The sequence below is a fragment of the Microcaecilia unicolor genome, chromosome 5, assembly GCF_901765095.1.
Source record: "Microcaecilia unicolor chromosome 5, aMicUni1.1, whole genome shotgun sequence".
In the NCBI taxonomy this organism is placed as follows: Eukaryota; Metazoa; Chordata; class Amphibia; order Gymnophiona; family Siphonopidae; genus Microcaecilia; species Microcaecilia unicolor.
In genome coordinates this window covers 150,852,048-150,878,934 of record NC_044035.1, presented here as the reverse complement: position 1 = coordinate 150,878,934, position 26,887 = coordinate 150,852,048, and the positions used below count along the sequence as shown (strand labels likewise).

At 42.9% G+C, this 26,887-nt stretch overlaps 1 protein-coding gene across 2 annotated transcripts in view; it reads left to right on the top strand.

Moving 5' to 3' along the window:
- Positions 1–25,714, top strand: part of PSAP (prosaposin) — a 210,055-nt gene extending 184,341 nt beyond the window's left edge. For both annotated transcript variants that reach the window (XM_030203420.1, XM_030203419.1), the window contains 4 exons: positions 6,310–6,473; positions 13,420–13,500; positions 15,358–15,465; positions 24,086–25,714. In XM_030203420.1, coding sequence (XP_030059280.1) covers positions 6,310–6,473; positions 13,420–13,500; positions 15,358–15,465; positions 24,086–24,121 — 389 coding nt within the window. In that variant the 3' untranslated portion in view covers positions 24,122–25,714. The remainder of the gene's footprint in view (positions 1–6,309; positions 6,474–13,419; positions 13,501–15,357; positions 15,466–24,085) is intronic.
- The last annotated feature ends 1,173 nt before the right edge of the window (positions 25,715–26,887 follow it).

Here is a 26,887-nt window from a genome sequence, read left to right as displayed (position 1 = left end):
ATGTGCTCAGCAAGTCGCCCTTCGCGCCCCTAATGTGAGTGACCGTTCGGTCCACTTTTCGCCTGCGCAACTTTATAGCCAGGAGTCGACCTGCCTTATTAGTAAATTCGTATGATCGAACTTTATTTCTGGATTGTAGCCAACTTAGCTGTTCGGAATAAATAGAGTCCAGCTGGAGCCTCTGTCCACGCAGCTCTTCCAAAACAGCAGAGGAACTACCTAGTTTGTGCTGTGCCTCCAGGATCCGAACCCTTTCCAAGCACTGCGCCAGCTGGGCCCTACGAACCCTCACTCGCCTACTAGCTGTCTGTATAAAGTAGCCTCTTGAGACTGCCTTCATAGCATCCCACACAACACTGATGGGAGGGCCCGATTCCATATTGAGCTCCAAGTACTCTTTCAAGACCTTCCTACAACCTTCCACCACCTCCCCCTCCAGTAATAAATCTGTGTTAAGTGTCCATCTTTGGTCTTTGACCTCAGCTCTTATGGTCGGTAGGGTTACCCATACTGGGGCATGATCTGAGATTATTACGCTGCCAATTTCTGCTTTCGGGCCCCTCTCTGCTAATGTGACGTCAAGGAAGAAGAGATAATCGATGCGTGAATACGACTTGTGTACAGGAGAGAAAAATGTGTAGTCCCTAGTTGTCATATGACTTAATCTCCAGATGTCTAGGGTCCCCAGTGAGTAGACCATGGAGCCCAGCGCCAAAGAGTCCTTAGATACCAAGTGCTGGGGTCTCCCGGATCTATCCAACACAGGATCCATAACTTCATTAAAATCACCCCCCAAAATCAGAGCACCCCGGGTAAATGTAGCTAGTATGTTCTTCATTTTGGCGTAGAAGGTCCCCTGATGTTCATTCGGCGCATATAGCGATGCGAGCGTGAGGTCTACTTGGTCTAGGACAATTTGCAAGAGCAAAAAACGCCCTCCCGGGTCTCTCCTAACTCTCAATATTTGGGCCGATATTGATTTATGGAACAAAACTGCGACCCCATGTTTTCTGGAATCATCGGCAGAGGAAGCGAAGAAGGCACTTGGATAGTCTGGGTGGGCTAGGAGTCGCTCATGCGCCCTGCGGAGATGAGTCTCCTGCAGTAGGACAATGTGCGGTTTTAGCAGCTGCAACTCTTTGAATAGTTTCTGCCTTTTCTGAGGCATGTTCAGCCCCTTAACATTATATGATAACATTTTTAAATCAGTACTCATACTGGGATGTTACATCAGCTATGTTCCCCACTAAGTGGGATCCACCCACTTCATGTCTTAGTGCTATCCCGTACCAGTGGTGCCCGCAACCCCCCCCCCAGTCCACCCTCCCCCCATCAATAACCCCCCCCCCCCTTCCCTTGCCCCCCTCATTCCCCCCTGTCTAGCACCAACTAGAGGGCTCAGGTCCCAATAGTGGGAAGTGAAGAAGTAACACACCAACATCCAGGCGACCCAGCCCCCCCGCCCCCCCCCCCCCCCCCCCCCCCCCCCCCCCCCCCCCGAATTACCTGACGTCATCACCAGGGTCAAGAACCCAGCTTGGGTGTCTATAGTCACCCATCCTCCTATTTGGTCCCTGCCCGCCATACATCACCTTGAACTATCCCCCTTCATAATCACTTATAACAATATAACAGCATATACAGTGTTTCCCACAACCTTGGTTACCATTTCCTCTATTAATTAAGAAATTAAAGTTCACTTGTGCAGGAGATAGTGATAAAGATAAACAAACAAGGCAAAACTTGAAGCAGAACATGGCATTTGTTATTCACTACTTCATTACCAACCAGGAAATCAGTAACAGCCAGTGTCCCTCTGGCCGAGCCATTAGATATGCCGCTTCAGTTCAGGTTTCTTCTACAGCCACTTTTCTTTTTGGGATATTCCTTTTAGGTGTGGCAGGGATCCTTTGCCACTTTTGGAGCTTTGTTTTCGTGGCTAATGCTAGTGCGCCTGGAGGCTTGCTCGTTTGCACCAGGCCCGCCCCATGCAGGGATGTCCAAGCCTCAATCAACGATGTAGCTCTCAATTTAGCACCCTGTAACGTGTAGTTCAGGGAGAAAGGGAAGCCCCATCTGTATGTTATCTGCTCCTTGGTTAGAATGTCCAGAACTGGTTTCATGAGACGTCTTTGTTGCAGGGTGAACTGTGATAGATCCTGATACACAGTTATTTTGACCCCACCATATTCCAGATTGGGCTTTTTCCTGGCGCAGTTGAGCAATTGTTCCTTTACTTCATATCGGTGGAACCGGGTGATGATATCCCGTGCTCTGTTCTCCTGTCGCTGACCCAAGGATCTATGCGCTCTATCAATCTCAATCTTCACCCCTGCAGCCTCGGCCCCCGGCAGACTGGCACACAGTGTTTGTACAATCTGCAGGACATCCTCGGTCTCACCTCCCTCAGGAACTCCGCGAATATCTGAGGTTGTTCTTCCTTCCCCTGTTTTCAAGATCATCAAGCTTATAAGTTAGGTCTCTATTCTTTTGGTCCAAAGCTTGGAGATGGGTCTCATGTGAAAGCAGGGACTCAGAGTGCTCTTCCTGCTTAGTTTCTACTTCTTCGACTCTGTTCCCCAGCTCGCGGAGATCGGAGCTCAATGTCTCCATTCGGTCCAGAATCTCATCCCTCAATTTATTTATGTCTGCTTGTATACCAGACAATATCTGACGAAGTTCGCCTGAGACTCCTTTTTTTAATATGCGGTTTCCGCGATTCCGCCAACGACAGCGCTGAGTCAGAGTCAGAGGGGGAGACCGGCGCCATTACCTCGTGGCGCTTCGCGGTTTTGGTCGATCCGCCGCCTGCTGACTTTTCTTGCTCTTTAGCTCACGCCGAAGACGCTTTACTCATCCTGCTTTCGATAAGGAACAATGGAGGACACTGCAGGCAGTTCAAAAAAAGCTGGTGATTGCTTTTTATAGCTTTTGTAGTTATCGAGGAACGGGAGCTAGAGCGCTAGGCAGCCATCTGCATCGGTGACGTCACTTCCTCCCTAGATATTAAAGCTTTAAGGATATAAGGCTTTAAGAGGCCTTGACAGCACTTGATCATGGATTTCTAAGTAAACAGTCTGTCCTGTATCAACATAAACCACATGCACGTTTATGGAAACACTGGAAATAATGACATTTTAAAAGAAGTTGCATTATCCCATAACTTAAACTTCACCATTATATAATTACTGCAGTTCCACATATCCCTCAACTTTACTTTATAACAAATATAAAATACCTTATTAAGCTGTATTTATAAAATAAGTAATCTTGTCCCGTCCTCTGGCTCTTCTGCCTTCTCTCCTTTCTGATGTTGACATTAACCAGTTCAAGTCCCTGGAGTTCCTGACAGGGTTCCTTCCACCCCCTTCTTATGAAGGAGCAGACAAAGGATTGTCTGCCAGATTACTTTGTGAAGTAACACTAAATCCTGCAAACAAGCTTCTCAGAACGTATGTAGCAAGCTTAGCACCAATTCTGAACACACAAATATCAGTAACTGTACTTTTTAAAAAGGCAGCAGTGAATATACAGAACCACAGTATGCCTCCTATTGGAAAAGCTAGACAAGTCAGACTCATGGCTCCACGCACAAAGTACATGCCAGCAGAATCTCTCACCTTGGTTGCTCTCACTCATAGAATACAGACCAGGCCTCACCAATTACAGAATAAAGGACCAAAATTAGAAAAGGGAACACTGAGAAATCACATTCTTTATAAGCAGTACAGCACAGGAGAAATAAAAAGGGATTATCTACTGTAGGGAGAAAAATACAAGATCACTTTCTACCCCAAAATGAAACCCACAAATAAATTATCTGGATACCCATGAGAAGTTAAAATCTTGTGGGACAACAGTGAGCTGTATTTTCAAAGCACGTACAAAGTTACATTTTCAATATGTTAGTACTATAGCCCAGCTAAGGAACAGGCTATTTTGAGTTAGTCTTCATCGGACCAAACTTGCTTTCCTTGTGCCATCACCATCCAGCCGGATAGGCAGTGACTTAAAAGTTGGAAGATAAAGGATTTGATTTTTTTTTTTTTTTTTACATTTATATCCCACATTATCCCAAGCAAACTTGGGTTCAATATAGCTTACATTTGAAAATACAGCAAGACAGAATAATAGTATTCAGTTATATCATGTGAGCAAATAGACAACTATGTCTGAAACATTTATTTAACAAAGCTGAGATTAGCATATATACCCAACTGGGCATTTAAAAGTCTGTCCTTTTAATAATGCCATATGTTCAGAAATCATAGCCATATGTATAGACATGCACAAGAAATCATAGTCATATGTATAGACATGCAAACACCAGAACAGGCATCCATACATACATTGTAAAAGTAAACAACAACTTCTACAGAATACATGCGAAAATATAGTTTCTCATTTCCATCTTCCAAAATTCTAGACAGCAGATGTACAGATCAGTAGGATCCAAAGCAGTTCAAAACAAGTAAAGTCAGAAACACAGTTTATACCTAATCATTCAACCGCCTTAGGATTCACCTTTGGGTTTAAAAAGCAAAACCACATGCATGTAAGGACTGGATAAACAACAAAATTTAAAGCAAATGCCCTTAATATGTAATACTTGGTAGCAATAATGAAACAGTATGGAATATTCACTTAGCAAGCAGCCTGAGCCAACAGATATATTTTCCATCAAACAAAATTAATGTTGTATGTACTTGGTGGCTAATAGTGTGCTGAACTGCACAATGTTGCCACATTTAGACTGACTCAATCTGGACAGAATGTCTGCATGAAGGAAGCCCTTCCCTCTATTCAGTACCCCTCTGAAACAATAGTAATGTATAGAGAAAAAAAAAGCAAGTACATTTTTTTAATAATATACCACTACGTTCCACAAAACAAAAGCAGCAAGTTCCCACATGTCATCTTTTTCTTTTGATGTAGGCACAGGAAAAGAAATTGTTAAATGCTCTCAACCTAATGTTTTTTTTAATTTTTTTTTTTAATTGTACTTAAAAGTAGTAAGTCTGATTAAGTACCTGATTATCATAATGACAATGTGGATAGAGCGGCTCATAGGTTTACTTACTTTGTTTTACGTGAATGGGGATGACTGACAGCTGCGCGGAGCAGAGGGAAAAGGCGATGGCTTCAGCTTAACATCTCCCTGCACTGCTGCCCTTCAATTTTCTGGGCCACCAACAGCGTCACTGAGGTAAACACACTGCCTTCAGTGGCCTCAGAAGCTCTCCCTCTGTTCAAATGTCCCATCTATGCAGGAGAGGAAATTGTAGCAGAGGAAAAGCTTCTGTGCCACCGAAGGCAGTGTGCTTACTTTGCTGATGCTGTCTGCGGTCTGGAAAATTAAAGTACACCAGCGCAGGAAGCAGGAGGGCCAAAGCACAGGCACTTGACTGGCCACCAGGGTTGGGGGGGGTCTGAAGCTGGAATGAAGGGGCCTCGGCCCCCCCAAGGCCCCCCGTAGCTACACCACTGTTGCACACAAGACAGTCCTTAAACTGTACAAAACACTCTTTTTGTATAAAAGATGACATGGCACCATGTTTCATCTAGTGCGTGCCTCGGGATTCTAATCAGTTCAAGCAATACTACAGCTACCAAGAAGGTTGTCTAGATGTCTTAAAAAAAAAAAAACATGATGAAGGCCAAAATGTATTATAACATTTGGTTCTTGTCTACAACAAAACGCTCCAGTTGGGAGAGGTCACATAGACAAAAAGAATGGCAATGCAATGCTTACTGGTCTGTACAAATCAGTTTATTAGAAACTTATGCCAGTTTGAACAGATATAGATCTGATTGGAGATATTCCCTTGGGATTATTAATGCTTTTGGTAGGGCATGTGGTTTTTCACTCTGAAGATTGAGACCAACGGTTTTGTACTTTATGGAGTTTTTTTTTTTCTGACCTGTGATGGTATGTCAAGCTCTAGCCATTGTGATGGCAGCTTGAGCTGTATTTGAGGTCTTTTTTTTCCTTCACATTTTTTTTTTAAGTACTTAAAGTATTCTCTTTCATTCAGACTGCTACCATATGCTAATTTATTGAAAGTTGTTTGAGTTTCAAGTTTGAATAATATGGTAGATCCAGTATGTGTATGGTAAGCAGCTTTACACTGAGTATTGTGCTAATGACTGAAAAATAGGCAGTCTTAGTTTGCCCTTTTATTCCCCCCCCCCCCCCCCAACACACACGCACTTTTTCTGCTCCTCTTGTTTGTAGGCATTTAGAACATTTTGCAGTCTTACATGATGTCATTTATTGCTAATACTTAAATTTTCTGACTTTCTTTACAGAGAGAATTACCCCAGAACAGTTACGCTCTGGTGAATTTTGCAAAGTATGTGAGCTCCTAATGAGTTACTTGGACATAATATTACAGAAGAATTACACAGAGAAGATGATTGAAGATGCACTGCATAAAGTCTGTAACTTCCTTCCAGTTGCACAGCAACATCAGGTAACAAAGTTAAGGGATGACTGAAGAAAGACTAAACAGTTTAGATTGCTTTAACCTAACGAAGAAACAAATTGAGAGGAAATATGGTTGGGGTTTATAAAATGTGTGGTATTGAAGAAGTTTATGGGGAATGGTTAGTCGTGTTTCAAATTAGTACTAGGATTAGGGGACACGCTTTGAACCTGGTAGTTGATTTCAGATATGTAAGAATGTTTCTCCAAGAACAAGCAGACTGCTTATTCTCACATGTGGGTTGACGTCCGTATCGGCCCAGGAATTGGCATTTTGCAAAAGCAAAAAGTTTTGCTAGAGTCTTCTGGCACGCATGCAGTTTGCACTTCCTGCCTTCCGCGAAAGCGCGACTCAGTTCTCTCTTTTTTTTTTTTTTTTTTCTGCGATGAAGTGTGGCAGGTTTTTCCACGGTTCCTCGTTTGGCCCGGGAGAGTGTCTTCTCTTTTTTTCAGCTTTTTTGTTTTTTGTTTTTTTCTTTTTTGTTTAAAAAAAAAAGATTTTTTATTTTTCTTTTATTTAACCTTATTTATTTATTCCCAAGTTAGTTTTCTTTCTTTTCGACGCGGCCGCTTTTAGGCCGCACAGTCTGAAATTTTCTCCCTTTTTGCGCCCTTTTTCTCTGGCACAAATCGAATCTTTTAATTTCGCTGAGGCCATTTTTCCTTCCATGTCATCGAGGACACCCAGCAGCTTCAAACATTGTACTCTGTGCAACCGGACCATCTCAGGTACCGATACTCATTCCTGATGTATCCAGTGCCTTGGGCCTGACCACAGCCCAGCTGCTTTTGTAGTCTGTGGCTTCGTATGAAGAAATGGACCCAAGTGTCTTGAAGCCCAGCAAGAGAAACATTTTAGGGCTCGGTCTGGTCCTTTGACATTGGCATTAACATCGGTACCGAGGGCGGCGGCGTTGACATTGAGGGAATCATTGACATCGGGAGCAGATGTAATGGCTTCTGGGAGACCAAGTCGCGCTGGGAGCAGTGAGGCATTGAGTGGGTCTCCACCTGGGTCGAGGAGTCCTGCTATGCAGGCCTCCCGGGACCAACCATCATCAGAGCCGAACCCGAGGAGACGTGAGGATTCCTCGTTGGCACCGAGGAGCCTCGGTGATGGGCATCGAGCGACGGCGAAGAAGCACCGTCACCAATCTCCTTCAACACATGGTGCTGGGAGCTCTGGGGTGTCGAAGGACTCTGCACCCGAGAAGCGTCGGCGCCGACAGGAGGTGCCGATGTGCCGGTCTCCTGGCAGCCCGGTACCTGCTTCCGAACCTCAGCAGATTCTGCCACCGGCTGTTCCACCGATGCCGCAGCCTTTTCCGATGGTGGCTCTCGACGAGCGCATCTGGGCCCTGCTTCCAGAGCTTCTGGAAGGACTGCTGCGTCGGTCTGCTTCGGTGTCAGAGGTGCTTGCGCCTTCCGTATTTTCTGCAGCGGTGTCTGGCCATTCGCCTCTGGTGAGGTCCCCGTCCTCAGTGCCACTTGCGGGACTGGTGTCAGCTGCCACCCAGGTTGACCCCCCCTCCCCCTTCTACATCGGTAGAGGAAGCTTCGCCGCAGTCCATGCGGGCTTCAGCCTCTCTGCATCACCATCAAGGACGTTGATCCTTGGCGTTGAGGCAGGCTCAGTCTCGGAGTTCCCTCTGTCTGGCCCATGACCCCAAAGAAAGCAGATTCCCAATATTGGATCCACTGTGAACCTGGATTGATGAGGTCTGTTACCCCACAATTCCATGGTGGTGGACTCTGCCCTCAAAAGAGCCAAGAGTACTAGAGACTATACCTCAGCGCCCCCAGGCAGAGAAGCTAGAACCTTGGTTTCTTACTTGGATTCTTTTGGGAGGAAGACTTATCAGGCCGCTATGCTCGCCGCCTGAATCCAGTTAATCAGCTCTTCACGAGCGTCCACTTGCGGAACTCGGTGAGGCAGCTACCTTGCTTGGTTGATGCCCTCCCTCCGGAGCAGGCCGAGACTTTTTGCCAGGTGGTCAAGCAGTAGAAGAGGCACTTATGACTGTTTTGATGTGGCATCCAGAATCGCTGCTCAAGGTATAGTGATGCGCAGACTCTCATGGCTGCGTGTCTCTGACCTGGTTCATTTGGTCCAGCAGCGAATAGCAGATGTACCTTGCTGGGGGGACAACCTTTTTGGTGAAAAAGTAGAGGATCTTGTTGACCAGATCAAGAAGCATAATGATGCTATGGATTCTCTCTCCCGCCGGGCGCCTTCTGCTACAAACTCCTCAACTAGGAGGTTCTTTTTGGGGGAAGCAGAATGCTCCCTATTCCTATGCTAGGCATAGGTACACTCCAGCTTCTTGACAGCCTAGTCAGGCTCAGCCCCAGTGTGCTCGTTCTCGTCAACAGCTTGCACCTAAGGCCCCTGCTGCTCCCCAGCAGAAGCAAGAGACGAGCTTTTGACTGGCTCCAGTTCAGCATAGCCACTGTAAAGGTCCATACCAGACGACTTGCAGGTTGGGGGGAGGCTAATGTTTTTCCACCAAAGGTGGCCTCTCATAACCTCCGACCGGTGGGTTCTTCAAATAGTCCGGTTAGGATACACCCTCAATCGGGAATCCAAACCTCCAAATTGTCCACCGGGAGTTCATACTTATAGCTCCCAGCACAAGCAGGTACTTGCAGAGGAACTCTCCGCCCTTCTAAAGGCCCATGCGGTCGAACCCGTTCTACTAGGGGATTCTATTCCAGGTACTTCCTTGTGCAAAAGAAAACAGGGGGATGCATCCCATCCTAGACCTAAGGGCCCTGTACAAATTTCCTAGTCTGAGAAAAGTTCAGGATGGTTTCCCTGGGCACCCTTCTTCCCATGATTCAGGAGAACGATTGGCTATGTTCTCTGGATTTAAAGGATGCTTACACACAAATCTCTACTTACAGCTCACAGGAAGTATCTTCGATTTCAGCTGGTACCGTGTACTGCCCTTTGGCCTGGCGTTTGCACCCAGAGTGTTTACAAAGTGTCTAGCAGTTTGGCCCACCCACTCTTGTGATTAAATGTAGATTCCTGTTTTATTCTTGGAAAGAGAAACAGGAGTAGCATAGCATTTGGACTGCCCCCTGTTCTGGTGCCTTGTGCCTCGTCCCCCTTCCCTGATAAGCCCTGGGAGGGGTTCCTTTAGTGCCCATAGAGAAATAACTGGCATAATTTTAAAACAAGTAAACAAAAAAAAATAGTGAGCAATAGAGCTGGATCTGTCTGACTTTTGAGTCCATAGACTGCAGAGGACAAAAGAGGGAGGTTGCTTGTAGTGTACTGTAGTGGAAGATACAGTGCAAAGCCCCAATGGCAGTCATGTCAGCCCTGTCAGAGAAGGTTGTGTGGTCTTTGTCTAGTGGCTTGTGCCACATCTGTTCCAGGGAAGAGCAGAGGGATGCAGGTGCCTCAGTATACCAGGAGTTGGCCTGGGAGTTGCTGGAGCAGTGTTGATGTCTCAGGTTTTGGAGGTTCTCAACATAGCAGAGGATCCTCTTTTAGTGGATAAGCTCCAGCTCCATCCCTGGCTGCCTTCAAATCCGGGTTAAAGGCCTGCCTGTTTGATGCTGCTAGCTCCCTGTGACTCTGGGCAAGTCACTTAACCCTCCATTGCCCCATGTAAGCCGCATTGAGCCTGCCATGAGTGGGAAAGCGCGGGGTACAAATGTAACTAAAATAAATAAAATTCCTAACCTGTCACCTGCTCGTAATCTTTATCTTGTCTTCCTCTCTTCAATAGTCCCTTTTCCCTTTGTGTCCTATCTGTCTGTCCTTCCCTTATCCCTTAGTTGTCCTGTCTTCCTGATTTAGATTGTATGCTCTTTTGAGCAGGGACTGTCTTTTCTTCATGTTCAATTGTGAAGCGCTGCGTACGACTGGTAGCGCTATAGAAATGATTTGTAGTAGTAGTAGTGGGGGTGCAGAAGCTAGTTAGGACATTTCCCCTGCACAAGGATCTGGTAGAAATGGTGGAGGCTCAGTGTATCAGCAAAGCAATGTCTAGGCTTTACCAGTTGCAATCGAAAGACCAGGAGTGGTTTCATCTCCTTAAAGTGGATGCGTTTGTCATGGCTGCGACCAAGAAAACGGCATAGAGGGGAGGGTGCCACGTTGTGTGACCAAGACCGAAGGATGGAAGCTCCTTTTGAAAAGATCATTTTAGTTCTCTGTCTTGCCTTGCAGGTGGCCATTTGTGGCAGATATGTTGCTCAGGCTTGCTTTAGGTGGGCTGAGTGATGCTGGATCATCCTGAGCATGATTCTGAAGATGCCTCTCGATGCAATAAATCGCGCTTGGTACAGCCATTCTGGCGTTTCATAGGTCAGACAGACTGTTTTGTTTAGAGACCAGAGAAGGGCAAGGCAGCCTCTAAAGCAACTGTGACAAGATAGGTTGAGTACACTGCCTTCTTAATCCATTTACTGAATGGTCGGCCTGTGCCTGAGGAACTGAAGGTCCATTTGACCAGAGCCCAGGTGTCATCGTGGGCGGAGCATTCCTTAATCCTGCTGTAAGACACAGGCAGGGCTGTGACGTGGTTAGAGTGGTGGACTCTGGTCCTGAGGAACTGGGTTCGATTCCCACTGCAGGCACAGGCAGCTCCTTATGACTCTGGGCAAGTCACTTAACCCTCCATTGCCCCAGGTACAAATAAGTACCTGTATATAATATGTAAGCCGCATTGAGCCTGCCATGAGTGGGAAAGCATGGAGCACAAATGTAATAAAATAAAAATTAAAAATACTCGGACTGAGAACACAAATTTTAGAGCACAGATTCTGCAGTCTGAGATGTCAAGTTTCCTGCCCTTGAGTACTGCTTTGATACTTCCCATTCATCGGGACTGGTTTGGAGAGATGAGGAAGATCTTGCCTGCTAATTTCTTTCCTCGAGTCTGTCCAGACCAGTTCTGAACCTACCCATTTTTCTTGGGGTACCTGTCTGCAGAGCATGTTTTTTCTGAAGAGTCATCTGGTTCGAGTCGGTTAAAACATTTTTTTTTTGAAACAAGACTGTGTATTAGTTCTTTTCCTTGGGTTCTTTGTTGGGGGTTTCGTTCTAGTTGTCGTACTGCTTTGTCAGTAGAAATACTATCTAGTTCATGATTGCACAGGACCCTTATAGGGGTGATGCCACTCATCTAGTAGGTCAGTCTCCACACATCTGGTAGGGAAGCATATAACCCACTCATTGGGACTGGTCTGGAAAGACAAGGAAATAAAATTAGCTGGTAAAATCTAATTTCTCCTTGGCTTCTAGGTTCCCTTATGTCATTCGTGCACCTCCCCCCTTCTCTTTGCTACTGCTACTCTCATATGAGGAAAGGTTAAGGAAGTTGGGGCTCTTCAGCTTGTGAAAGAGACAGGTGAGGGGAGATATGATTGAGGTCTACAAAATCCTGAGTGGTATAGAATGAGTAGAAGTGAATCGGTTTTATACTTGTTCCAAAAGTACAAAGACGAGGAGACACTCAAGGAAGTTACATGGAAATACTTTCAAAACAAATAGGAGGAAATATTTTTACCCAACAAATAGTTAAGGTCTGGCACTCTTTGCCGGAGGATGTAGTAACAGCGGTTAGCATATCTGGGCTTAAAAAATGGTTTGGACAAATTCCTGCAGGAAAAGTCCATAGACTGGTAGTGAGACAGACATGGGGAATCAACTGCTTGCCCTGGGATTGGTACTATGGAATGTTGCCACTATATGGGTTTCTGCCAGGTCACTGGCCACTGTTGGAAAACAGAATGCTGGGCTAGATGGACCATTGGTGTGATCCAGTATGGCTGTTCTTACTCTAAACTTCTAAGGTGGGAAAAGCTATCGTGGTCAGCCTTGGAGCAAGTAACAGTATTCAGCACACACTGACCCCCCGATCTCCCTCATAATAAGGGCTTCTTGATTTAGAAAGATGGAGGATGTCGGGTAAAGGCACAGGTCCTGTGAGCATACACCATCTGGCTCCTATATTTACTGACAACTACCACTGTAGCTGTTGGACCTAAAACCAATGCCATCAGTGAGCCAATGATGAAATGAGGAGAGACGACTGCAAGAAGTGAGGTAGAGATCTGTACCCATCCCTTCCAGGGGTTGTCTGAAGTAGCTGCTCTATTTGCTGAACCCTAGTTACAGGGCCACCGAGAAGGGGGGCAGGAGGGGCAAGAGTCCCCCGGGCTCTGCCTCCAAGGGGGACCCAGTGCCAGGAGAGAGAGAGAGAACTGCTGCGCCGGCCCCCCCCCCCCCCACCACCACCACCTTAAGAGTCTGGGAAGGAGCAGACACAGGGCTTCGAGGCCTCTGGTTTGGCTGGTGGGGATCCCCAGGCCCCGCCAGCAGAAGAAACCTTCCTCCAATGCAGTTCATTCCACCACATTGCCTGCCCTTTATCTGCTTTTTCCCCTCACGTCGCACATGTTCAGTTTTCATGAAATTGAGCATGCGTGACATGAGGGAGAAAAGCAGCCACAGGGGCAGGCATTGCGGCGAAGTGAAAAACAGCACTGGAAGAAGGCTTCTTCTGCTTGGGGGGCCAGGGGAACCCTGCCAGGCAAGGTGTATGAAATTGCAGCTGGGGGGTGGGTGGCAGTAGCGGCGGCCCTGCCCCGGGCTGGGTTCAGTCTCTTGACAGCTCTGCCTAGTTATGTCACTCTCAAACACACTCAAACAAGAGGTCTGGTGTTGTAGCATGGTAGGAAGTTGCTATTTCTGATGTATGTGTGATCTATTTACTACATATAGGGTGGTTTTCATGTATCTACTGTATTTTAGGTAGGACTTTAGTGTATTTATACAGATTTATTGCTACCTTAGGTGAAGCTGGTTTTCAATTCAGATATAATGACTCTGATTTAGGATCTTTGTGGAAATGCTTTTAAATTTCAAAATATGTTCTTTTTCATGAGGTACTTTTTGTGTGTGATTTATATTGTAGTGCAACCAGCTTGTTGCACAGTATGCCGATGAAATCCTGCAGCTGCTTTTACAGACACTAGATCCTGGACTTGTTTGCACTGTAAGTAAAATAATTACATTTTATATAGTAACTTAACTATTTTACACATCTCCTTTAAAGTGAGGGATATCATTCAAGTCTTTTCATTAGATTTTCATATGTATGAGAGGCTTGTTTCTCCAGTCTTCAGCAAGTTTTCTGAATTTTGAATGAATAGCATTTTATTTGTGATGCACTTTTTTTTTTTCTTTAAACTAAAAAGGAGCTAACAGTAGTTGAACTTGATGGGGAAATGAGCACACTAAAGGCTTACAAGAAACCCTCAGCAGGTAGCTGGGAAAGGCTACCCTCTTGACTGCACTCGAGCTATGATGGGGTTCAAATGCACAAAAGCAACTAAATAACATGATGAGCTGATGTCACTCAATTTATCGTCATCTTTCTATTACGGAAACTGGATGCTGTTGAAGTAGTATAGCAGATGAAGAAACTTTGTAGTGGTTTGTGCGCTGTAACATACAGTGTTCTTGTATAGTGCGGTACCATAATTTCTTTACCATTCAGACAGCTGAGGCAATCCTCCTGGAGTCTTACCTAGAAGCATCAGTGCTCCGACAAGAAAAGGGAATTAGCCACACAAGTGGGTGACATCATCTAACATTGTTGACAATAGTTAACGTGCTCAGAACACAGAAAATAACCAGGTAGATTTTCAAAGGGCTTAATCAGACAGGAGAGGCTACTGCCCACTTGGAACCCAATCAGTAGACCATTCCTGGATATTCAGCAGCATGCTGTACAGTGCTGCTCAATATTCCTGCTAACCATTGTTGAATTGTATCATGGCCATCCACAGGTGGAGAAATATAAGAACCACCACATGGAGGTGGAGGTGCACTTGATCCCTACGAAAAACAGTTCAATGTAGAGCAGAGAGGGAGTAGGGAAGGTAGGCTCTTCCCAATCAGGGAAGGAGACGTATGGATGATAAAAGACTTTATTGGATAACATCAAAGGTGACTCGACACAGCTGCTGTGTTTCGGCACCAAAGCGTCTGCCTCGGATGTGATGTTAGATTGTAACGTTGAGCACACACACACAAAAAAAAACGCATACGTCCATACATCTCCTTCACTGATTGGAAAAAGCCTACCTTCCCTGCTCCCTCTCTGCTCTACATCCACAGGTGGAGTCAGGAAGGAGTTAGCAGTTATGTTGGCACTGGCAATATTCAGTACCAGTGCCCATATAACTAACTGGGCAAGTAAGGCCACACAAAAGGCAGACCTAACTTTTTCCTGGTTAGCTGTGTGAGTGTTGGTGCTGAGTGTTTACTGACACTTGCAAAATACACACTTAATATACTCTTATCAAACCACATGAGCCTGTGGAGATTCGTTTCACACGAGCAACTGTTCATGGCTTGCCTTAATCTTCATAGGCTCAAACTAAATGTGGTGTGATGACCTTTATTATGATCAAATTGCAAATTCAGTCTTCTTAAAATTTTGCCAAAAATTGCTCTTCAATGCTGATTGTGACCTCCACTAAGAGATCTACTCCTAACTATTGAATTTGATTTTAAAAAATTGAGTAAGCATTGAGGCTCATGTGGTTTAATAGAGTATATTATTTAAGTGTGTGTTTGATTACTAGTGCTGGGCTGTTTTTTCTTTTACTCAGTATTTTATGGGACATTAACTGTACACACCCCTAATATGCATCTGTTTCCAGTGGGTATAGGGGTTTGAGTTCCTCTTTCACATATAGGAGTTTTAAGGTCTAGTTTAGAAATTTCTCTGTTGACATTCTAGGCTTTAGGTTTTGAGTGGAAAAAGAGATGTTTTTGTTTGTTTGCTTTGACTTTCAGAATTGTGGAAGTCAAATTAACTTTTTTTTATCCTCTTGTTAAACAGCAACTGCATTTCTGTGTTTCGGAGAAGAAACCTATTTTAGGATCAGAGGTGTGCGTGCAGGGTCCAGGCTACTGGTGTAAGAGTTTTGAGACCGCAGCACAGTGTAATGTAAGTCCACATCCTGTACAACAGCACTTACACTGTCATGCTATATAAAAATTACTGTACAAGGTTATGATAGTGCCCAACAATAATTAACTGTTGTGCTTTGGTTATTCTGAGGTGTAGAAAGAAAATGATGTAAGGATTACTTTTATCCTACTATATAGTGTACAATCTGGAGTACGTCGACTGTGGAGCTCAATTTAAAAAGAAATAGTTTGTATATTCAACTTTATTTATTTATTGCATTTGTATCCCACATTATCCCACCTCTTTGCAGGCTCAATGTGGCTTACAATATATCATGGATAGTGGAAATGAAAGGAGAATTGACATTTAGTGTTACAGAAGTATTTTGGGTTGCATGGTAAAGGAAAACATGATAATGATATGATATAAGGCATTCTTAACATTATTAGATATATGTGGGGATTTCACATGTTTTGGTCTTTGTGGTATGTCTTGTCAAAGAGATGGGTCTTCAGCAGTTTGCGGAAGTTGGTCAGTTCATAGTTCGCTTTTAGGTTGCATGGCAGTGCGTTCCAGAATTGCGTGCTCTTATAGGAAAAGGTTGATGCGTGCATTAGTTTATATTTTAGGCCTTTGCAGTTGGGGAAATGAAGATTAAGAAATGTGCGAGATGATCTTTTGGCATTCCTGGGTGGTAGGTCAATCAGGTCAGATATGTAAGCTGGGGCCTCGCCGTGGATGATTTTATGTACTAGGGTATGTACTTTGAACGTGATGCGTTCTTTGAGTGGTAACCAATGTAGCTTCTCTCGTAGGGGCTTTGCACTTTCGTATTTTGGTTTTCCAAATATGAGTCTGGCTGCTGTGTTCTGGGCTGTCTGGAGTTTTTTGAGTATTTGCTCTTTGCATCCAGTGTAGAGTGAGTTGCAGTAGTCTAGGTGACTGAGTACTAATGATTGTACCAGATTCCGGAATACGGTTCTTGGGAAGAATGGTTTTACTCTTTTTAATTTCCATATTGTTTTAACTTCTGCATTTGATTTAGTATGTCATGAAAAATATTTTACATTCTTGACCAGCTAATAAGAGTGGAGGAAATATAGTAACATAGTAGATGACGGCAGAAAAAGACCTGCATGGTCCATCCAGTCTGCCCAACAAGATAAACTCATATGTGCTACTTTTTGTGTATACCTTACCTTGATTTGTACCTGTCCTTTTCAGGGCACAGACTGTGTAAGTCTGCCCAGCACTCCCCGCCTCCCAACCACCAGTCCCGCCTTCCTGCCACCGGCTCTGGCACAGACCATATAAGTCTGCCCAGCACTATCCCCGCCTCCCGCCACCGGCTCTACCACCCAATCTCGGCTAAGCTCCTTAGGATCCATTCCTTCTGAACAGGATTCATTTATGTTTATTCCACGCGTGCTTGAATTCTGTTACCGTTTTCATTTCCACCACCTCCCGCGGGAGGGTATTCCAAGCATCCACTACTCTCTCCGTGAAAAAATACTTCCTGACATTTTTCTTGGGTCTGCCACCTTCAATCTCATTTCATGTCCTCTCGTTCTACCTCCTTCGCATCTCTGGAAAAGGTTCGTTTGCGGATTAATACTTTTCAAATATTTGAACATCTGTATCGTATCACCCCTGTTTCTCCTTTCTTCCAGAGTATACATGTTCAGGTCATCAAGTCTCTCCTCATATGTCTTGTAACGCAAATCCCATACCATTCTCGTAGCTTTTCTTTGCACCGCTTCAATTCTTTTTACATCCTTCGCAAGGTACGGCCTCCAAAACTGAACACAATACTCTAGGTGGGGCCTCACCAACGATTTATACAGGGGCATCAACACCCCCTTTCTTCTGCTGGTCACACCTCTCTCTATACAGCCTAACAACCTTCTAGCTACGGCCACCGCCTTGTCACACTGTTTTGTCGCCTTCAGATCCTCAGATACTATCACCCCAAGATCCCTCTCCCCATCCGTTCCTATCAGACTCTCCCCGCCTAACACATACGTCTCCTGAGGATTTCTGTTCCCTAAGTGCATCACTTTGCATTTCTTCGCATTGAATTTTAATTGCCAAACCTTAGACCATTCTTCTAGCTTCCTCAGATCCTTTTTCATGTTTTCCACTCCCTCCCGGGTGTCCACTCTGTTGCAGGCTAGTAATGAACATTTTTAATAAAAATATGCAAATAACAAATAATCAAAGACCAGATGAGATACCAGCCATGTTCTGCAGTGCTGCGAGTGTGTGTGAGCTCTATTTGAAGATATGAAGAAGTTTGTTTTCGCCCAGTTGGATTATTCATTGACTTAAGTACAAAGGGCAGTGTCCAGGCCATATCCCACTGCGTATAGATGTTTGATGTGCCCCTGAAATAAGCTATCTTGCCGAAAAATGTCAAGTTCATTATAACTTTCTGAATTTTTATTGGATATATTGATTGTGGCTGATATCCATCTGTATTTTGACTGTTTTATATGTATATTTTCATTAAACATATTTTTACCACTGTTGGCCTGTATCTCCTCCATTTGCGATTGGGCTTAGCCTCTTGTTTGATATTTCCTTTTACATTCCTGATTTCATTGGTATTGTGGGAAATGTGTGGGAATGGTTCTTCTCTTTCCTGAAAACTAGATCTTAAAAGGTGCACAGATCTGGAGAATACTCTAAAAGTTGGGTATTGGGTTGTGATGTCCCTCAAGGTTCCCCTTTGTCTTGTATTTTCTTTAACGTCTCTCTTAACCCTAATCTCCTTAACCAGATGATGTGCAAGTCATCTTACCCTGTGACACTTCACTTCTAAAACTTATGAGCAGCTAAATCTTTGACTAGAATATCTGCCTGGATGAAACTTGATTTGTTATAGATTGGTGGTAAAAAAATTGTTCCAGGCTTCTAGAATCCCCTAACTACTAAAAATTTCAGGAAGACCTTAGGAAACTGGAAGACTGAGCATCCAAATGGCAGATGAAATTTAATGTGGACAAATGCAAAGTGATGCACATTGGGAGGAGTAATCAGCACTCAAAAGATCTAAGTGTCATTGTAGACAATGCGCTGAAATCTTCTATGTAGTGTACAGCAACCAGGATTGTTATCATGGAATGTTGCTACTACATTGGGTTTCTACCAGGTACTTGTGACCTGTTGGAAGCAGGATACTGGGCTATAGGGACCAGTATGGCTGCTATTATATTCTTATGTAAAGATTTTTTTGTTTTTGTTGTTAAATATGATTATTGGGAGCCTGGGAGTGCTTAACTGATTCCTCTTTTGAGATGGAATCCCACATTAGAAAAGTGATAAACTACATTCTTTAATTTATGGAAGCTACATCCAATTTAAGATTTTTCATTAAATGATCTTTCACAAATAGTTCATGCTATTATATCTTCTCATTGATTACTATAATCTTTTTCTATGACTTCCAAAAACAACTATAGCTGCTTCAATTTCTACAAACATTGCAGCCAAAATGTTAATATATAAACAAATATGAGAGTGTGAGACTTGTTTAAATCACTCTATTGGCTTCCAGTTAGAATATAATTCGCATTGCTTTGTTTTTCATTTAAGGCTCTTTAAGGTCTTCTTACTCCGTTACTTTTCATCTTATTAACGTTTTCAGTCGAGGCTTCATTCCTCCCAATCTATTCATTGTAATAAGATCAAACTTCCATTTCAGTTTTTAAAAAACTACTTGTAAACAAATGTTGGTATCAGCTGTTCTTCCCTTGAACCTTAGGCTAGAAAGTGATTATTGGCGTTTTAGAAAAATGGTAGACACTGGCTGTTTACTAATTATTTTTCTTGATTGTGTCTGCTTTATCTTGTTGTATAACTGTATCTTAGGTTGTAAGCTGCTTTGAGCTTTCTGTGGGGTGGTCTATAAAAACTGAATGATTATCCTTATTTTATGGTGGAATACTTGTATGGGTTAGAACCTCGTGCAGAGAGATTCTTTCTTCCCATTTGAGAATGCAGTAGTGCTGCTGATGCTAGATGTTTAGGAGGGAAGAATTGACAAACTAGTTGTGTGCAGTAAGAACATCACCTGTAGTGTATACCTATGAATTTTGTATTCAGCTTGCTGAGGTTTGTCTTGCATTCTGTAAATTAGCCTGCAAATTGTTCCCTGAAGGACAGTAGTTCAGTGTTGCACACTTGGGCTGATGTTACAGTGCATGGCACTAAATGGATGGTTACATGCTCTCAGCTTTCTGGAACGCCTTTATCACCTCTGCCTGGCAGTTCCTTCTTGGAAGCAGCTCCATGGCTCCTCTGTTTGGTTTTGTCTGTTGTGATTGCTGGATGCGTGTTTTATTTTATTATATATATATTTTTTTCATTTGTGGCCTCAGACTTACAAGAAGCAGATCATTGTTCAAGTTTCTGCCAAAATTCCTTAGATTGCCTCCATATCAGAGGTTTTTTAAATTCACTTTTTGACTGTTCTGAAGTGTATATTTTCTTCATCTATCTTCTACAATAGCCTACATGAAATAATGTACCAGACATTATACCACATTAAAAGTTAAGTAACAGCCACACCTGAACCCTTTCCCTTACTATCTTGGGTTTCATTAATGAAACCTACAAACCCTATTGAAAGAATATCTAATACCAGTCTTCATTCCATCCTTCAAACCCTAGTCAAGAGGGGATAGGCAGAACTTAACTAGTGAAAGATCAGGTAGTTCATTTCCAGACCTTGCTCCTGCAGTTCAATGAGAAAGCGGCTGCTACAGAAAATGCTTTAGCTTGAATCCTACACTTCTGCAGGACCTGTATGGAAGGAACCTCTAATAAAGCATCTTGATCTGAACTTAAGTATTTTAGACCTGTACAATTTGAGTCTATCCTTAAGGTACCTGTTTTTCCATTGCTAACAGTTCTAAACATTTTCATTAAAATGTTAAATTCAATTTATGCCAGAGCTAGAAAACCAATGCAAAGACCTGCAACATATAGGTATAGTCCTGTTCCTAGCAGGATACTCGGGCTTGCAGCCTTGTCTTGATTCAGTTACAGTTTGCTTGAAGGACTCTTTCTACTCATTGTTAACATAGTAGATGACGGCAGAAAAAGACCTGCATTGTCCATCCAGTCTGCCCAACAAGATAAACTCGTATGTGTATACCTTACCTTGATTTGTACCTGCCTTGTTCAGGGCACAGACCGTACAAGTCTGCCCAGCAGTATTTCCCGCCACCCAATTTTGGCTAAGCTTCTGAGGATCCATTCCTACTGCACAGGATTCCTTTATGCATATCCCACGCATGTTTGAATTCCGTTACCGTTTTCATCTCCACCACCTCCCGCGGGAGGGCATTCCAAGCATCCACCACCCTCTCCGTGAAAAAATACTTCCTGACATCTTTTTTGAGTCTGCCCCCCTTCAATCTCATTTTATGTCCTCTCGTTCTACCGCCTTCCCATCTGCGGATTAATACCTTTCAAGTATTTGAACGTCTGTTGGATGTAGAGGAGCTCTGAGAACCTGAGTATTAGTCCAAAGTGATATATTCAACTGACTTCACTTTAGGATTGACTGAGGGGAAGGGGAGAAGAGCTGTCAAGAATGGTTTAGCTGCCCTGCCCATGGGACTGGAGGTAGACAGGGAAACGGGAAGATTGCTTGGATTCAGTCAGGTGGAAGTCGTGACTGGGTGAGATTTTAAAGACATAGCGGCTTATAATTTTTTAAATTATTGTTGTTACTGGGTTTTGGCAGAAGGGTGGGACAGAGGTGATGTGGTCAAGTTTAAGAGGGGCATTTAGCAGTGGGAAGGGAAGCAAAATGATCCCTGGGTAAACTTGTCAGTTTCTGCTGCAGGACACTAGTTGCAAGAGGAAAGTGGAAAATTATGGTATGTTTGATTTATTATGATTTTTTGAAACTGCATAAACGGGAAACGGGACTTGATATACCACCTTTCTGTGGTTTTTGCAATTACATTCAAAGCGGTTTGCATAATATATGCAGGTACTTATTTGTACCTGGGGCAATGGAGGGTTAAGTGATTTGCCCAGAGTCACAAGGAACTGCAGTGAGAATTGAACCCAGTTCCCCAGGATCAAAGTCTAGGCTAGGCAGTCTACATCCGATCTCTGCCCATACCATGCTAATCAGTCAGCCCTGAATATTCACTGCACTTGCTGTTTTAGTTCACGGTAGCTGTTGCATGGTCCTGTGCTCTTACTGTTCAGGTTTACTAAAACCTGTGCTAACTACTCAGCACAGTTTAGTAAGCATGCCTGTTAATGTTGTCCTTTTGCTGTGAGGTGGAAAGCCTTGTTATTGTTTGTCAATGAAAAAGGAAGAGACATCTGATGTTTGGTCACTGGAATGCTTGGCATGCTAACCTACTTATTCTAGGCTGTAATGGATACAAGGCATTGACTGGTGCCAGTGCAACTTGCACTTTGTTTCTGGTTTTCTACTTTAATTTAGTGAAGTTCCTGGTTAAAAACAATTTTTTAATAAGTCAACTTTTCTGGAGGTTTTTTCCTACATTGTATTGTCTCGGGGCCACCGAGAGACAGAACCAGGCCTGAGGCTTCTGCAGTGGGTATTTTGGGGCCCTTAAGACAACAGGAACAGATTTAACCTTCTGACTGTCCTTAAGTATGAGGGTAATTGTGGAGACCTCCAAAAATCGTGGCCAGGGATGAGGAGGACATCCACCTCCAATATCTCATTTCTGCAAGCCTCATCTTGCTTCATGTTTCTGCCTCTGCCCATTGTAGAATTGTGGTACTGTACAAGAACACCATTTCTGCAGCAGGGTGGTTCCCTCAAGCAGTTGCCTTCTCTGCTTATTTGGCAGTCCACCTCTAAAGGCAGCCCTTAGCTAGGAAGTCCTAAGCAGACTCTAGATTGCTAGATTTCAGAGACATACATTACTGTCAGTCAGACAGACATTCACTAGTCACAGGTTTCCTTCTGTCTTTGAGTTTCTTCCACTTAGTTACAGCTTTAGATGTGGAAACTGCCATGCAAAAGCTCTTCACTTCCTCTGCCCTTTCCCTAAAAATGTGGAAAAATTCATTTGTTCAGTGCCACATAGGGATGTGATTTTGTGTGACTGTCACATTAGTGCAGTGTGACATGGCATTTTGATGTGCTTTCAGGCTTAATCAGATGTGCCGTGAGTCACCACTGCCTGATGCTCATGTCCATACCCAGCACACACTCTGCTCTCGCACCTTTCAGCAATAGTAGACAGCAGTGGTAACGCCTAAGCATTTAGGAGCTCTTTTCTGTGCATTTGTGTAGTCATGCAGGAGCATGCTTTTCCATCCTGGCAATAGTGTAAGCCACTATCTATCTAGATTTACTAACCGTATGGTTTAATAGAAACGAATCAGCATGGGTTTTACAAAGGGGGAAGTCTTGCCTTGCAAGTTTTAGTTCTGTATGCATAAATGAACATGTGGTGAAGGGTTTGCTGATTGGTAGTGTTATGGGTTTTCAGAAGACATGTGACAATCCCTCAGAGACTTCTCAGAAAATCGGAATCATGGGATGAGGCAATGTCGTAGTGAAGATTGGAAACTAGTTTAGATAGGGAACCGAGTAGAACTAAATGGTCAGTTTTCCATATGGAAAAAGGTCAGTCATGGAGCTTTATCAAGTTTCCTGCAGATTGTCTGTCTTGCTTGCTGCTACTCTGCAAATATCCAACATTTACTCTTCACTTCAGGTGGCCCTCATAATCTAAGAAACGGTGTTTAAAAATATTGTCAGCTTTGAAATATGATTACTGGCATCACCATTAAGTGTATGTAGAAATGGGAGTTTATGTACATAAGGCTGTTTATAAAATATGTTCTACTTACAAGCTAATGTTTTTGTATAAATACAGCACCGTAAACATTTTTTATTTTTTTTTTTAGAACCTAGCAAACTTATCCAGTGCTGGGACACGATGGAGCTCATCAGTGTCCATCTCATATTCTTGGAACTTAATGTTCAGAACTCAGTCCAAATATTTAATTTGAAATCATATGTTTACTTTGTTCTTGCTCTTAGAACTCCAAGTAGCTCGGGGTATAGTTATCTATTTAAACTAAGTCTGGTGATCTAGTTGTGCTGCTCAGTATTTGGCATTTAATGGCTGCCTTGCACTATGTTTATAAAAATAAATATCTATATATCTATATATATATCAAGACTGAATTTGTTAGCTATTTATACTTATCTCTCCAGTTCTTGCATCCATTTTCCCCTCCTTTTTTGTCTGTGCTTCTGTTTCTTATTTGTAAATTGTTGCTGCCTTTTAGTAGTTTACTGTAGATTGCTGCTTGTTTTTGTTTATCAAACTGCTTGGCTATGCCAAATAAAAAGCAGCATAACAAGCAATTAAACCTTCTCTGTTTTATACGTGCCTCTGATATGCTACACTTTAGGACACATTGGTTTGAAGACTGGTCATTTTTTTTGCAGTCTGTTTTAACTTTAAAAGCAAGTTTTCATGGCAGCTTGAACTTCTGTAGTAAGGTGAAACAGTTTTTCTGCAAATATATGCATTCTGGAAGGGTCTGTGCCTAATTTTAGTGAATTTTTGAAAAATGTTACACTAAGATTAATTTACCTCTCTTCTCCCCCCCCCCTTTTTTCCCCCCCATTTCTCAGGCGATCGAGCATTGCAAGCTCCATGTATGGAACTAGAGAATTTCATCTGCTGCTAAGCAAACCTACCTATATTCTTCTAATACAAGGGTGAAAAAGGATGTCTTGATCTGTAATGTGGAAGCGATTTATATTTTCTCCATGTTCTTCCTATGTACGCCTTGATTCCCATTGCATTGTCATTGCTTCTGGAAGGACATTGGCTTACAAGGCTTATTCTAGCAACATAACAGTTCTTGTATGATTTTAGATAGTTTTGATGTGTGTTTAGTGCAGTGGTTGTCAAGCCAGTCCTTGGGACATGCATGTTAAGCCAATACAATGAAATGGCCATTTCTGCTTTTTTGGTTTATTCATTTCTTTTCTGAGTGGACAAATTTAGGGTTTGTTGAAAAAAATTTTCTTTGGAAAAGTATTTTTGCTTAAACTAATGAAAAAATGTGTTGATAAACTGTTTTACTTATATGCATCCTAGTAGCAGAAATAGTAACTTTCAGTAATTTCTGGGGGGGGGGGGGGGGGGGGGGGGTTGTGATTACCGAAGCAGAAAGTGGTTATATTTACAATTGTGCCTGAGCCCCTAATTTTCATTGCTTTTAAAGTCTGTCACTTTTCTAGTTTGGTTTTGCTTTGGGTGCACCAGATTTTATGGGACAGGCATAAAAATAGGTTTATGATTTAAAAGAATGGTGTGTATTGGAACATACCCAACCAATCAGGTTTTCAGGGTATCCACATTGAACATACGTGAGACAGATTGGCATGCACTGCCTCCCTTTGTATGTAAGTCTGTCTCGTGCATATACATTGTGGATACCTTGAAAACCTGACTGGCTGGGTGTGTCCTGAGGATGTGGTTGAGAACCATTGGTTTCTTTGGAACATGTTCAAATTCTTCAGCAGCCCTTCAGCATTAGGGATATGTTAAGTATTGGATTTGCAGGTATGTACATAGTGGTAGCTTTTTAAACTGGAATAGGGATGTCATTGGGCATGATAGCCAGAGTTTTTTGAAGCCAGTGTTTGTACGTTGATGTATTTGGAGTAAACCTGGTGCAGACCTGCCATTCTGCTGCCGAAAACAAACTAAAGCAGAGGTTACCAGACATTGCTGTATCTTGGTGGTAGGATACAGTGCCCTGTGGGATTTATTGGCTCATCACTTTGTGCCATTAATAGTGTATGTTACAAACATTTGTACCTGAATTGACTAAGCCCTGTCAAGTATGTTGGAAGTTAAGTGCTCCCAGTCTAAAAGGCTCAATGTATCTGTTCCCGTTTTTAAAGGGACGTGAACAGGGGCAGTTACCACTGTAGTACGACTACACCACCATTGTGGTGTGATTTAGACTGCTCTATTTTTCTGTGATGTGTTATCACGACTATTGATTGTATACAAGGTGATTGAACAGTAGTTTGTGTAATTACTCCTAAATGAGGGCTTGAGCTTTGATGCCTCTTGTTAATTGCAAAAGTTTTTAAGGTTCAAAATGGGGGTTGGGGGACGACAACAGGGTATTAACTGACTACAGTTGGAAAGTTATGCATAATTGTTTTAATCAGACTATTGTCAGGACTTTACACTGGAGCTTATCTTATGTATTGGAGAACAATAAAATCTTTTAACCCTTGCATGTGGCTTTTTTTTTTTCTTTGAAAACAAAAGATTTTGTTCTGACCACAATCTTTGTCCTCTTGGGACTGGAGAATACCTACTTGAAGTCCTATATGAGGAAGCAGATTGTAGGTGCTCAGGATTCATTTTTTTTTAAACACTGCGGAAAGTACAACATGACCAGGTCATTTGCGGTGAGTTCCTCCTATATTTAGCATCTGGCTTCATTAAGAGCAGCACTGTGCCATCGTCTTGCATGAGAAAAAAATGATCACATCATTCAATGGTAGTGCCCCAAGAAATCCACTCATATTATACTGGATGTGTTTAAACTATGATGTGAATTAGGAATTAAGGGGTCTTGTTAAAGCTTAGCACGCCGTAAATGCTAAGAAGCCCATCTTGTACCTGTGGGCTGCTTAGCATTTTGCATGCGCTAATTCTGTTAGCACGCACTAAGTTATATAGTAAAAGGGCCCCTTAATTCCTTATTCACATAATAGTTTAATCACATCCGGTATGATATGATGCGACTAAGGAATTAAGGGGCCTTTTTTACTAAAATATTTAGCATGCACTAAATGCCCATCTTATACCTATGGGCTGCTTAACATTTAGCATGCGCTAAGTTATATAGTAAAAGGGTCCCTTAATTCCTTATTCACATAATAGTTTAATCACATTTATTATTTGTTGCATTTGTATCCCACATTTTCCCACCTATTTGCAGACTCAATGTGGCTTGCAATATTACATCATGGCAGGCGCCATTCAAGAGTAGATAAACAACTGGTTACATACAAAAACAAGTGTAACATAATGAATATAATCAATTCAATAAATCAGAAAACAGATTATCAACTAAGTAGTGATGCATTGGAATTCCTATTGTTAATTTTTATGGTAAGCCTTGTTATCACATCTGGATTGATATGATGTGAATAAGGAATTAAGGGGCCTTTTTACTAAAGCTTAGCTTGCACTGAATGTTAAGAAGCCCATCTTATACCTGTGGTCTGCTTAGCATTTAGTGTGCACTAATTCTGTTAGTGCATGCTAAGTTATAGTAAAAGGGCCTCTTAATTCCTTATTCGCATCGTAGTTTATTCACATCCGGTATGATATGAGTGGATTTCTTGGGGCACTACCATTGAAGGATGTGATCATTTTTCTTATGCAAGTCGATGGCA